Source organism: Typopeltis vanoorti, chromosome 18, assembly GCF_054136105.1.
Source record: "Typopeltis vanoorti isolate ZY-2024b chromosome 18, IOZ_Tvanoo_1.0, whole genome shotgun sequence".
Lineage (NCBI taxonomy): Eukaryota > Metazoa > Arthropoda > Arachnida > Uropygi > Thelyphonidae > Typopeltis > Typopeltis vanoorti.
This window is the reverse complement of record NC_143566.1, coordinates 62,388,598-62,400,903: the sequence shown is the minus strand read 5'-3', so window position 1 is coordinate 62,400,903 and position 12,306 is coordinate 62,388,598. Positions and strand designations below refer to the sequence as shown.

At 35.4% G+C, this 12,306-nt stretch overlaps 1 protein-coding gene across 2 annotated transcripts in view; it reads right to left on the bottom strand.

The window, feature by feature from the left end:
- cdm (importin-13-like protein cdm) overlaps nucleotides 1-12,306 on the bottom strand; it is a 389,177-nt gene that overhangs the window by 203,580 nt on the left and 173,291 nt on the right. For both annotated transcript variants that reach the window (XM_090408166.1, XM_090408167.1), the window contains exon 13: nucleotides 1,240-1,387. In XM_090408166.1, coding sequence (XP_090264292.1) covers nucleotides 1,240-1,387 — 148 coding nt within the window. The remainder of the gene's footprint in view (nucleotides 1-1,239; nucleotides 1,388-12,306) is intronic.

The following is a 12,306-nucleotide window of genomic DNA, read 5'->3' as shown; positions in this document are numbered from 1 at the left end:
CTATAAGAGCTCTACTCCAATCATCGGGAATTCGTCCCTCTGTTCAGGCTTTCTGAACTATGCAGTGCAGCCACTGTAAGACTCTTATACCACTATACTTCAGCATTTCTGGTTGAATATCATCTACTCCTGCTGCCTTTCCACATTTCAAGCCTTTGATGGCTTTTTCTACTTCACGTATGGATATGTATTCCTGACTGCATGCCTGGTCAATGTCTTTTACCACTGTGCTATCATCACTGCTTGTTTCATTTAGCAGTTTTTCAAAGTAATTACTCAATACTTCAAGGATATCTTTTTCTCCTGTTTTCATGTCACCTTTATCATCTCTAATTCCTTTTATAGCACTCTTTCCTCCATTCTTAAGCTTCTTCAACAACCTCCAGAATATTTTGCCACCTTCTTGATATTTATTTTCTATATTTTTGCCAAAGTCCTCCCATGACTTTTGTTTAGCTAGTTTTACACAGCGTTTAGCATTCTTGCATTTGTTCCTGTATTCTCTAAGAGCACAAGCTGACTTATTTGACAGAAAGTTCTTTTGATATGCTTTCTTCTTTTCCTTCACTGCCTCTTTAACTTCCTGTGTCCACCATGGAGTTCTAATTTTTCTATCCTTGCAGACAACTTCACCATTAGGGTCTTAATTTTGATACCAGTTAAAATCTTTCTTATGCTATATTTAACCATAAATTTTGGTTTCAAAACTGTTCAACTGTAATTTTGTTCTATGGTATTCATAGTTTTTTGTAATTTTGTTCTATTCATAGTATTGCTACAATGAAACTGTATTCTGAGAAGTTGATTTTTCAGCAGCTAATCACCACAAATATTATGTGGAAATAATCCACCATGTAACATGTAGTAACATAATTTCACATCTGTTGCTTTGGTATACTGCTCTTCAACACAACTGTTATGCTATTTAGATGAAGTTAAAAAAATAAATTCACCTGCATATTAACCATATCCTGAAAGAGTCTTCAGGTAACTGCACCACAAAATGGTGCAAAGAAAATAAATATGCAATTGTAAGGAATTCTGGTTAAATAAAATTAAATACAGCTTTATAAGAAAAAAAATAATCATTAGAGTATCTGATTTTAAAAGAACTATTCAAAATGCTTCCTATCAAAATCCAAAGAATATTTTGAAATGACCTCAATTACGTTATTTGATTTTAAAAATTCTCTAAAAAAGAGTACTGTTGAAATTCATCAAAATAATTTTAATTTTTACCAACTGCATCCATTGCTGTAGACACAACTCTAAAATGTTGCAAAGGAATGTTAGGAAGAGTGGCCATAAACTGTGGGAGGTAATTGTTTTCCTCGAGGTCAACACTTTCAGCAACTGACTGGAATGCATATAAGCAAGCTTCTAAGTACTGAAAAACAAAATTGTTTTAGTTATTCAGATTCATCCTACTTAATTGAAATCTTCAAAAATGTTATTCATTTCAACTTGTTTATTAAATATTCTTTCTTTTTTTTTTTTTAATGGATATTTTAGTACAATTATGTCCTTGGCTATCTACCTATAAGTAACTACATGGATGAAATAGAACTTGTTTGGAGCCAAATACATCACATCTAGAAAATGACACTATTTTAATATTTTGATTGGAGTTTCAATGCAAGGGTAAGAAAAAAAAAAAAAGAAAATCCAAATGAATCATTGTGAGAATTAATGGTATTGACACTAGAAATGAAAGCAGAAAAATATTAGTGGAATTTACAGAAGAAAGAAATATAAAAATAATGAACACTTTTTTCAAAAGAAACCTGAAATGCAACTAACAAGAAAAAACTAATTATATATTAACAGACAAACCATATATATATATATATATATATATATATATATATTAGGATAACCAAGTTATTTTATAAACTTGGTTATTTTAACTTAATTAAGGATATTTTAACTTTAAGTTAAAATAACCAAGTTTATAAAATAACTTAGTTATCCTAATATACAATATCCCCAAGTTAAAAAGTTTATTACATATATATGCACACACACGCACACACACACACACAGGGTGATTCAAAATTCTTGGGCCAAACTTGGAGTGATAGAACACACCTAAACAAGCACTTTTCGTCATACAATGCATGGTACGAACTCAAGCAGTGAAGTGCTAGAGGGTGAAGTGCTTTTCAGTGAATACTTTTAAGTTGTGGTTTTTACAGTAGTCGTTATTTCTATCGTGGAGTGCAAAAAGGATGGATTCTTTCACAAATCAGGAGAAGGCTGATATTCATTTCATTTATGGAGCTGTGGATGGGAATGCGAGGGAAGCCCAAAGAGTGTACCGAGAGCACTTTCTGACCAGATGCGTGCCTGATCATAAAACCTTTCAGTGATTGCATCAGTATCTATGTGAAATGTGCTCTTTTGTCAGCAGCATGCAGGATACAGGGTATGCAAGGAGTGTGAGGATGTCACGTGTTACAGAGGAAATTCTATGTAGGGTTTCAGATCATCCCGAATGCAGCATGAGAGCAATTTCCTATGCTGTACATGTGCCCCAATTGACGGTGTGGCGAGTTCTATGAGACAAGCGATTACACCCCTACCATGCACAGAGGGTGCATGCCTTAACACCTACAGATTACTGGCCTCGTGTGAATTTTGCACAGTGGTTCTTGCAGCAGGACTTTGATGCATGTCTTATTCACTGACGAATGCACCTTTACATGTGAGGGCATTTTTAATATCCACAATTATCTTGTGTGGGTAAGAAGAAATCCGCACGCCACACATCCACATTCATACCAGTGGTGTTTCTCCATAAATATTTGGGCTAGAATCCTACATAACCATTTGATTGGGCCATACCTTCTGCCAGCATGACTGAATGTACCTTGTATTTTTACAAGAGGTCTTGCCAGAATTATTGAACCCTGTTCCAGCAAACATTCAAACACGTATGTGGTTCCAACACGACAGAGCGACACCCCATTTCAGCGTGGATGTGCAGAATGCCTCGGATGCAATATTTCCAGGATGATGGATTAGTCCCATTGCTTGGCTGCCACAATCGCCCAATCTCTCATGTCTGGACTTTTTTTCCTATGGTGCAATATGAAAAGCCTGATCTACGATAGCCCCATCGATTCCAATGAGGACCTTATTGCCAGGATTTCTATTGCTGCTGCCACTGTACAAGAAATGCCTGGTGTTTTCGCCAATGTACACCAATCACTACGTCGAAGGTGTGAAGCCTGCATTAATGCTGGTGGTCGCTCTTTTGACCAGTTTCTGTAATTTGTTCAATAGAATTCTTTAATTTATGTTCTGTAATTTCTGCAATTGTTTCAAATCTCCTCTGTCAATCTTGTGTTTCTTCATTTCCTGACACAGTAGTTGCTAACCCCTAGCGCTTCACCGCTTGAGTTCGGACCATGCATTGTATGAAGAAGAAAAGCGCTTGTTTAAGTGTGTTCTATCACCCCTTAAAGTTTGGCCCAATAGTTCTGAATCACCCTGTGTGTGTGTGTGTGTATATATGTATGTGTGTGTGTGTGGTACAAGATATATATATATTATGGTTAAAGTGATAAATCCGGTTATTATTAATAATTACCAGTTAAAGTGAATAATTCCTAGAGGAGTCTGATAAATGTAATAAAAACATGTTTATAGGTTTTATATATAGGTTTTCATTCATTTTCTTTGCCTAGGGGCATCAATACTCTCGGACCGGCCCTGTAGATCAGCACTTGCCAAACTGTGGGCCGCAGCCACCTTGAGGGCCGTGAAATAATAAAAACAAATTTATAATGTTTTAAGACTAGACGTTTTTTAATTTAAAAAAAATCTTATTTAATTTTTATTATTTATTATTTCTTTTTATATTTCAATGGAAAAAAATCACACATTGGTGTTTCACAAATTTTGCTTCTTGCATATTTCGGCGATTTTTGAATATTAGTAAATATATGCTTATTCATATAAGTTTAATTTCAAAGGTAATGATAAGAAACACAAAGATTACAAATGCAAAATCTTGAATATAAATTGTATTGAATATAAATACAATAAGTTTGGGAAGCAGCACTGCTGAAGATAACCATAATTGACAAGCCCTGGAAGAAGTACTGATTACTATGTTAATAGAAGAGGTTGCGTTTTTTCTTATTTACATCAGTCGCTACTAAGTGCGTATATTTCTCCACATTTTCATTGATTTTACGTACCAATAAGCATAATGGAAGATTTAGAAATAATGAGAACAAGATTTAACGACCAAGTTAATATGTTGAGATCGAAAAAAAGGGACAAATAATCAGTTATTTACAAGAGAAGAGTATTATTTGTTTTTAGCGAAAGTTAAAAATAACAAAAAGAAAGTTTCCGGCAAAACACCAGAAGATTATCAACGGTTATCATGATTTGATATCGTAAAAATTGGAAATGTTGAAAAACTCGTCGTACCTGTTAAAAATGAAAGAAATCAGATTATATATTACACTTTCTTGGAGGAAAATTTTCAGTTAATTCATGACACTCATATTGCCATCAGTCATGGAGGACAAAACAGAATGATGAAAGAGCTTCAAGAAAAGCATAAGAACATCACAGTTGAAATTGTTATGATATATATGAATCTTTGTGAACCCTGCCAAAAGAAATTGGGCATTCCAAAAAACGGGTTCGTTGTTAAACCAATTAAAAGCAGCGAATTTAATTCTATATGTCAGATTGATTTAATTGATATGCAGTCACAAGCTGATGGCAATTATAAATTTATAATGGTTTATCAAGACCATCTTACAAAATTTGTTCAACTTAGAGCTTTGAAAAAACAAAACGAGCTGAAGAAGTGGGACATCATCTATTGGATGTATTCACAATATTTGAAGCCCCATGCATCTTGCAAAGTGACAATGGCCAGGAATTCACAAATAAAATTATTGAAGAAGTCTGTGGAATGAGCTTAAGATTGTTCATGGGAAACCACGGCAAAGTCAATCACAAGTCTCGGTTGAAAGAGCAAACCAAAACATTGAAAAAATGTTATCCACATGGCTTGAAACAAATAAAACAACAAAATGGTTGGAAGGGATAAAATTTATTCAATTTATGAAAAACAGAGCACATCACTCTGGAATCGATTGCAGTCCCTATGAAGCTAAGGTAGTTTTGAAAACATATTTACCAGTCGATACCTTGTCAGAAATTACAAGTGAAGAAGATCTTGAAATGATATTAAAAGATCAAACTAATAAGGATGTTGAATGTCAGAAGATTATCTCAGAGAGGGAAAGCAGTATTAGGACAGAGAATGGTGACAATGTGGAAGTGGAAATAGATGATACGAGTGAAGACTTATTTGTTGGAGATCCAAACAAAAACAGAAATAAGAGTGTTAGCCAAATCGAAAGAACACAACATTCTTCTGAAACAGGAATGATCGACAAGGAAGATAACAAAATAATAAATATAACTAATGTTGAATTAGAAAATAATGAAATCACAGAAAAAATTCAAGAATCTCTAAACTCTGCTAAACAGTTACTTAAGAAGCAAGCTGAAAAAATGTTACGGCTTTCAATGACTAAATTTCCAATTGCAAATGAAGGAGAAAATGTTCGGATAAGAATTCCAGAGGTAGATAGGGCTAAGCCCGATAACCGGAATATTATAGCTGTTATAATTTCCATTGAGAATGAAAACCTATATAAATTAGGTACAAAATATGGTATTTTAAACAAACTGTATTCGAGGAACAAATTTACCATTTGTAAGTAAACTTTTATTTCAGTTAATGAAGTTCCTGATATTGAGATAAGTCTAAGAGAATGTGTCTGCAAGAATTCTAATTTAGGTAGTCAAGGTTTCCAATATTGCGACTGTACAGCCCATTGTAACTCAAATCGCTGCAAATGTAAAAAGTCAGAAATCCCTTGTAATTCCAAGTGCCACAGAGGTCTTTCCTGCAAAAACAAGTCATTTGTTTTTTTACCGGAGAATAACATAATCATATAATAATGTATTTATCTCCTATTCTTTCTGCTATTAAATAAAATATTTTTTATAAAACATTTTATTTAGTTTTATTTTATTTGAATAATTCCTAGACTAGTCTAGGAATTATTCACTTTAACTGGATTTACCTAACTTAAACAGATCCAACGTAAGCCGTTGGATCTGTTTAAGTTAGGAGAATGAAGTAGAGTTTCACATGTTTCTTTATAAAGGCGTTCCATGAGAAACTGACTTTTGTGAAGAACTTGTCTTTCTACAATGAACTCTGTGTCTAGTGAAGATGGCATGTTCTGCAAGTCCAGACTTTTCAGGTTTAAAGTATTCAATATAAGATTGGTGTTCTTCTAGCCGAATAGAGGCGGATCTTCCCATTTGTCCGAAATAAGATAATCCACAAGAGCACGGAATCTGGTAGACACCCGGATGATTAAGAAGTGGAAGCTTGTCCTTAGAAGAAGTGAGAAAGGTGGAGATTTTTCTAAATGGTCGAAGGCAACAAAAATATTCAGTGGTTTTAAAACTTTTGCTATACGTTCACTGATGCCTTGTACATAAGGGATAGTAATGCATGTTATTTCCTCTGTGTTTGAAGAGGAAGACATATTAAAACTACTCAAAGTTCTTTTAATGAAGCAATTCTTATAACCATTAGATAGAAAGAAAGAAGTTATGTATTGTAGTTCTTTCTGTAAAAGATCGTCCGTAGAACAAAAGGAGTGGGCCCGATGAACCAGTGTTTTAATAGTTCCTGCCTTTTGACTGGGATGGTGATGAGATTCCGCATGGATATAATGGCCTGTATGAGTCTTCTTTCTATAAACTGAGAAATGTAGGGTTACCACCTGGTTGGCAAAGAATTAGAAGATCTAAAAAGGCTAACTGCTTATTTGATTCTACTTCTAGGGTAAACTTGATCCTAGGATGAAATGCATTTAACTTAGTGAGAAATTGTTGAAGTTCATCAGAAGAGCCATTCATTACAGCAAAAATGTCATCGACATATCTGAACCAACGCATAGGCCTGGGAGAAATGTTGTCAAAGATACGTTGTTCAAAATGTTCCATAAAGAAATTGGAGATAGCAAGAGAAAGAGGATTACCCATTGCTGTTCCTTCAATTTGTTGATACAACTTATTTTTAAAGGAAAAATAACCAGAATTTATTACAAAATCAAATACGTTTGCAATGTCCGAAAGAAATTCCTGTTGTAGTAATTCAATACTTTCCGAAAGAGGCACATTTGTAAATAAAGAAACAACATCTAAACTAATCATGATATCAGAAACGTCCAAATGAAGATCTGAAATTTTATTTTTGAAATCCAAAGTATTTTTTATACAAGTATCAGTTCTTCTAGTGAAAGAGCAGGGTAAATTTGATAAAAATTTTGAGATTTTGTAAGTGGGGCAACCTATACAATCTATGACTGGTCTCAACGGAATGCCTGGTTTATGAACTTTCAGAAGACCATACAATCTAGGTGGACGACCGAAGAAGGTTTTAAGTTTTTTCTTATGATCTTCATTCCATGTAGATACATTATCTATAAGAGAATTAAGTCTCTTCAATTGACTCCGGGTAGGACCCGATGTAAAAGGCCTATAAGTTGAATAGTTGCGAAGTAAAAGAGACATTTTTCTCTCATATTCCTTCCTATCTTGAATCACTATAGCCTTCCCCTTATCAGTTTTCGTAATTATTATTATTATCATCATCATCAAATTCCTGCCATGTACCATCAAGGGGTGTACAGGATATGATAGTACTACATGGAAAAAATTACATCATTATTAATTTCCTATCTACAATTTTCCTCCAAATCAGTCTGTTACTTGTCAAGACTCCAACATTATCAGATCTTATATTTCTATCATCTAAAGCACTTTGTACTGTATCAATCCACCTATATCTTGGTATTCCTCTGGGTCGTTTTGCTGCCAACCTGGCAGAGAACACTCATTTTGCTAATCTTTCTTTGCACATTCTGTTTAAGTGACCATACCACCTGAGATTAGCTCTGCTAACGCATTCCTAGATGCTGACAATGTCAAGTTCTTTCCTAATATCCTCGTTTTTAATATGATACTGCCATTGATCCCATCTGTTCATGCCTATAATCTTTCTCAGTACTCTCATATCTGTGGTCTCTAGTCTTTGGTCAAGTGTTTTACTTCTGACCCAGCTCTCAGATCCATAAGTTAAAACTGGTTTGAACACCGTCTTGTATAGCTAATTTAGTGTTCCGACTGATTTCTCTCTTATTCCATATGAATTTATTCAATTGACTTCCCACCATACCAGCTTTGCTGATTCTGTTGTCTATTTCTATATTTAATTTACCATCTTCAGTAAAAATCGTGCCTAAATAGCTGAAATGTTTTACTTGTTCCACAGGTTCTCCATTCACAACACAGTTGACATTTTCAATGATTCTGCCTATTTTCATTGTCTTTGACTTTTTATTGCTGACCTTCATACCATATCTATTACAACAGCTATTCAATTTAGTCAGAGAATCTTGCAGACTTGTAGCGGATTTATTTAGAGGTATAACATCATCCGCATAAAGCAAAGAGCTGACATTAACCTCTCCAATTTTGATATCATGTTTAATACCACTTTCCTTCATAATGTGATCCATATAGATAATGAATAACAGAGGCGATAATGTACATCCTTGTCTCACACCAGATTTAACATTAAACCATCTTCCTGTACTTCCTTCAATTCTAACTGCTGACTTACAACTCAAGTAAAGACCAAGTATTGCTTGATATAATGCCCCATTGACACCATATAACTGCAGCGTATTGAATAGCTTCTCTCTTGGCACCTTGTCATGTGCCTTTTCCAGATCGACAAAACTTAAATACAGATCTTTGTTATATTCCCATGCTTTCTCGACTATTTGTCGTAAAGTGAAGATCTGATCCTGACAGCCTCTATTTGGCCTGAATCCAGCTTGTTCTTCACCAAGCTTTTCTTCCACAATTCTTCTCAACCGTTTCTCAAGTATACTTGCATAGATCTTGCCAGGAACACTCAGTAGGGAAATACCTCTGTAATTATCACATGCAGTTTTATTTCCCTTTTTATATATGGGTACTATGAGAGCTCTACTCCAATTATCAGGAATTTGTCCCTCTGTCCAGGCTTTCTGAACTATGCAGTGCAGCCACTGTAAGACTCTTATACCACCATACTTCAGCATTTCTTGTCGAATATCATCTACTCCTGCTGCCTTTCCACATTTAAAGCCTTTGATGACTTTTTCTACTTCAAGTATGGATATGTATTCCTGACTGCATGCCTGGTCAGTGTTTTTTTACCACTGTGCTGTCATCACTGCTTGTTTCATTTAGCAGTTTTTCAAAGTAATTACTCCATACTTCAAGGATATCTTTTTCTCCCGTTTTCATGTCACTTTTATCATCTCTAATTCCTTTTACAGCACTTTTTCCTCCATTCTTAAGCTTCTTCAACAATCTCCAGAATATTTTGCCATCTTCTTGATATTTATTTTCTATATTCTTGCCAAAGTCCTCCCATGTTTAGCATTCTTGCATTTGTCTCTATATTCTCTAAGAGCACAAGCTGACTTATTTGACAGGAACTTTTGGTATGCTTTCTTTTCCTTCACTGCCACTTTAACTTCCTGTGTTCACCAGGGAGTTCTGATTTTTTTATCCTTACAGACAACCTCACCACATGCCTCTCTGGCAGAATCAATCAATGTTTCCTTCAGAGTTTGCCACTGAATCTCCAAGGTTTGTTTCCTGTTCTCAAACTCTTTCATTTTTTCTTCAATAATCTTTGTGTATTTTAGTCTACAGCTCACATCTGAGAGCTGCTCAACTTTTATTCGCTTTAAAACTTCCTTAAATGTTATTCTTTTCAATATGAAATTCAATTTTATCCTGCTCAAGACTAAATAGTGATCACTTCCAATTTCAAATCCTCTGTACACTCTGGTGTCCTGCACCAGGGAGAAAACATCACTATCAACAATAACATAGTCAATGAGACTTTTCTTATTCCTAGTCTTTTCTCTCCATGTGAATTTGTGCACATTTTTATGTTGGAACATGGTGTTAGTAATAATCAATCTATGTCCTGAGCAGAAATCCAATAGGTATTTGCCATTATTATTAGCTTCGCTCTTTTCTCCAAATTTTCCCAAAATATTTTTGTATGTCTCACAATCATTTCCTACTCTGCTATTTAGATCCCCAACAAGGACCAACTTTTCATTGTGTCAGTTGGTTTTTCTAAAGCCTCAAAAAATGCCTCCACTTCTACCTTAGTAGAACTTTCTGTGGGACCATAGGCACAAATAAATCTCATCGTCCAGTTCCCCATTCTCATATTTGCCCACATTACTCTACTTGAGGCAGACTGCCATTCAAGAAGATTAGCCTTGTATTTTTTGTTGAATACTATGGTTACCCCTTCTTTTCCTTGATTGTCATTGCCTGAATATAAAATTTTGTATTTATTGCTCAGAAAGATCTCACCAGTTTTGGTCTTTTTTGTTTCAGTCACCCCTATTATGTCGATCTGGTACTTATCTAAACCTCCAGCTAGCTCCATTTCTTTGCCATTCAGGCTTCTTACGTTGATAGTACCGATCTTTAACTCTGGTGATGTTGAGTTGGGGTTTATTTTCAGATTTGTTCCAGTAGCTGACTTTTTGCTGTTCGCCCTGGTTCCCTGGCGAAAACAACAGGGGCCTTGTTTAACCGGGCGACTCCCCAGCCATCATGAAATTTTGTCATGTTGTACCATCATTCTATATTTTGGTTTAACCAATAAGAATACAATTTGGTCGGCTAAATCCCAAATTGCCAGCCCATCCTCGTCCGATCAGTATCCAAGTAGATACCCAACAGGTTGCACCACGAGAAGGTGAGGATTGGACATTAGGTCAGAAGCCCTGGTTGGTTCTCCGCATTCCCTTAAAGGCTATGTGGAGGTCTCCTCTCAGTTATACAGCTTTGACCTTCAGTGATTTCAATGCTTTAAACTCAGAGTAAGAAAGATTAGGACGATGAGGCTTGGCATGAAAAAGAATTTGTGCACATTCAAAACTTAATCTGTTGGCTGTTTTTTGGGATAAGGATCGAATACCGCTGTGTATGATGAAAAGCCAAACAGCTATTTTTTTCTGGCAAGGTTGATATAAGTTAAGGGGATAAAAATCCCTTATTGTGTTTCAGCCAGTAAGCGAAACTAAGATCGAAAACTACGATCTGTAACGTTTCATGCCGACGAACTGTCAGCGTGTCCAAGCGTAAGTGACCACTTGGTAGTGCCACACCACGGCAACTCGTTGCAAAGGTGGAGCAAGACCCTCACTGTTCTTGATATTTTCTCATAATGTAAAACATACAGCTCTTAAGAGATGTAGTACTGTTTTACATTATGAGGAGAGGTCACTACCCAGACCGGTTTCAACCTTTTTTGAGGTCTCATCAGTGAGTAGCTAGTTCGTCGTCGGCATGAAACGTTACAGATCGTAGTTTTCAATCTTAGTTTCGCTTACTGGCTGAAACACAACAAAGGATTTTTATCCCCTTAACTTATATCAACCTCGCTAGAAAAAAATAGCCATTTGGCTTTTCATCTTAGTTATACTATGTTATAATATAATAACATAGTGACACACCTTTCGGGCAATCGTATAGCAAAAGTATATAAGTTTTCTTCACTTAAACTCTGATATATTCTAGGTCTAGCTACTCACTGATGAGACCTCAAAAAAGGTTGAAACCGGTCTGGGTAGTGACCTCTCCTCATAATGTAAAACAGTACTACATCTCTTAAGAGCTGTATGTTTTACATTATGAGAAAATATCAAGAACAGTGAGGAAGCTTGCTCCACCTTTGCAACGAGTTGCCGTGGTGTGGCACTACTAAGTGGTCACTTACGCTTGGATACGCTGACAGTTCGTCGGCATGAAACGTTACAGATCGTAGTTTTCGATCGTAGTTTCGCTTACTGGCTGAAACACAATAAGGGATTTTTATCCCTTTAACTTATACCCCTGTCTATGTTATGAAAAAAATCCATAATTGGCACCTTATTTGGCATAACAGCGAAATCATATCCTTTTGATGAAACAAAACGTTCACAGTCTGTTAGTGGACGTCCGGAAACATTTATGTCTACTTTATCTATATCAATAGTATTATTACTTGATCTAGGTAAGCTGACTAGTGATTCAAATTTGTGTTTTAGTTTGTCATGAGAATCATTAAAGACCTTTAAGTAAGAACTCGAAGATATGCGCATTACAGTAGTAAAAGTT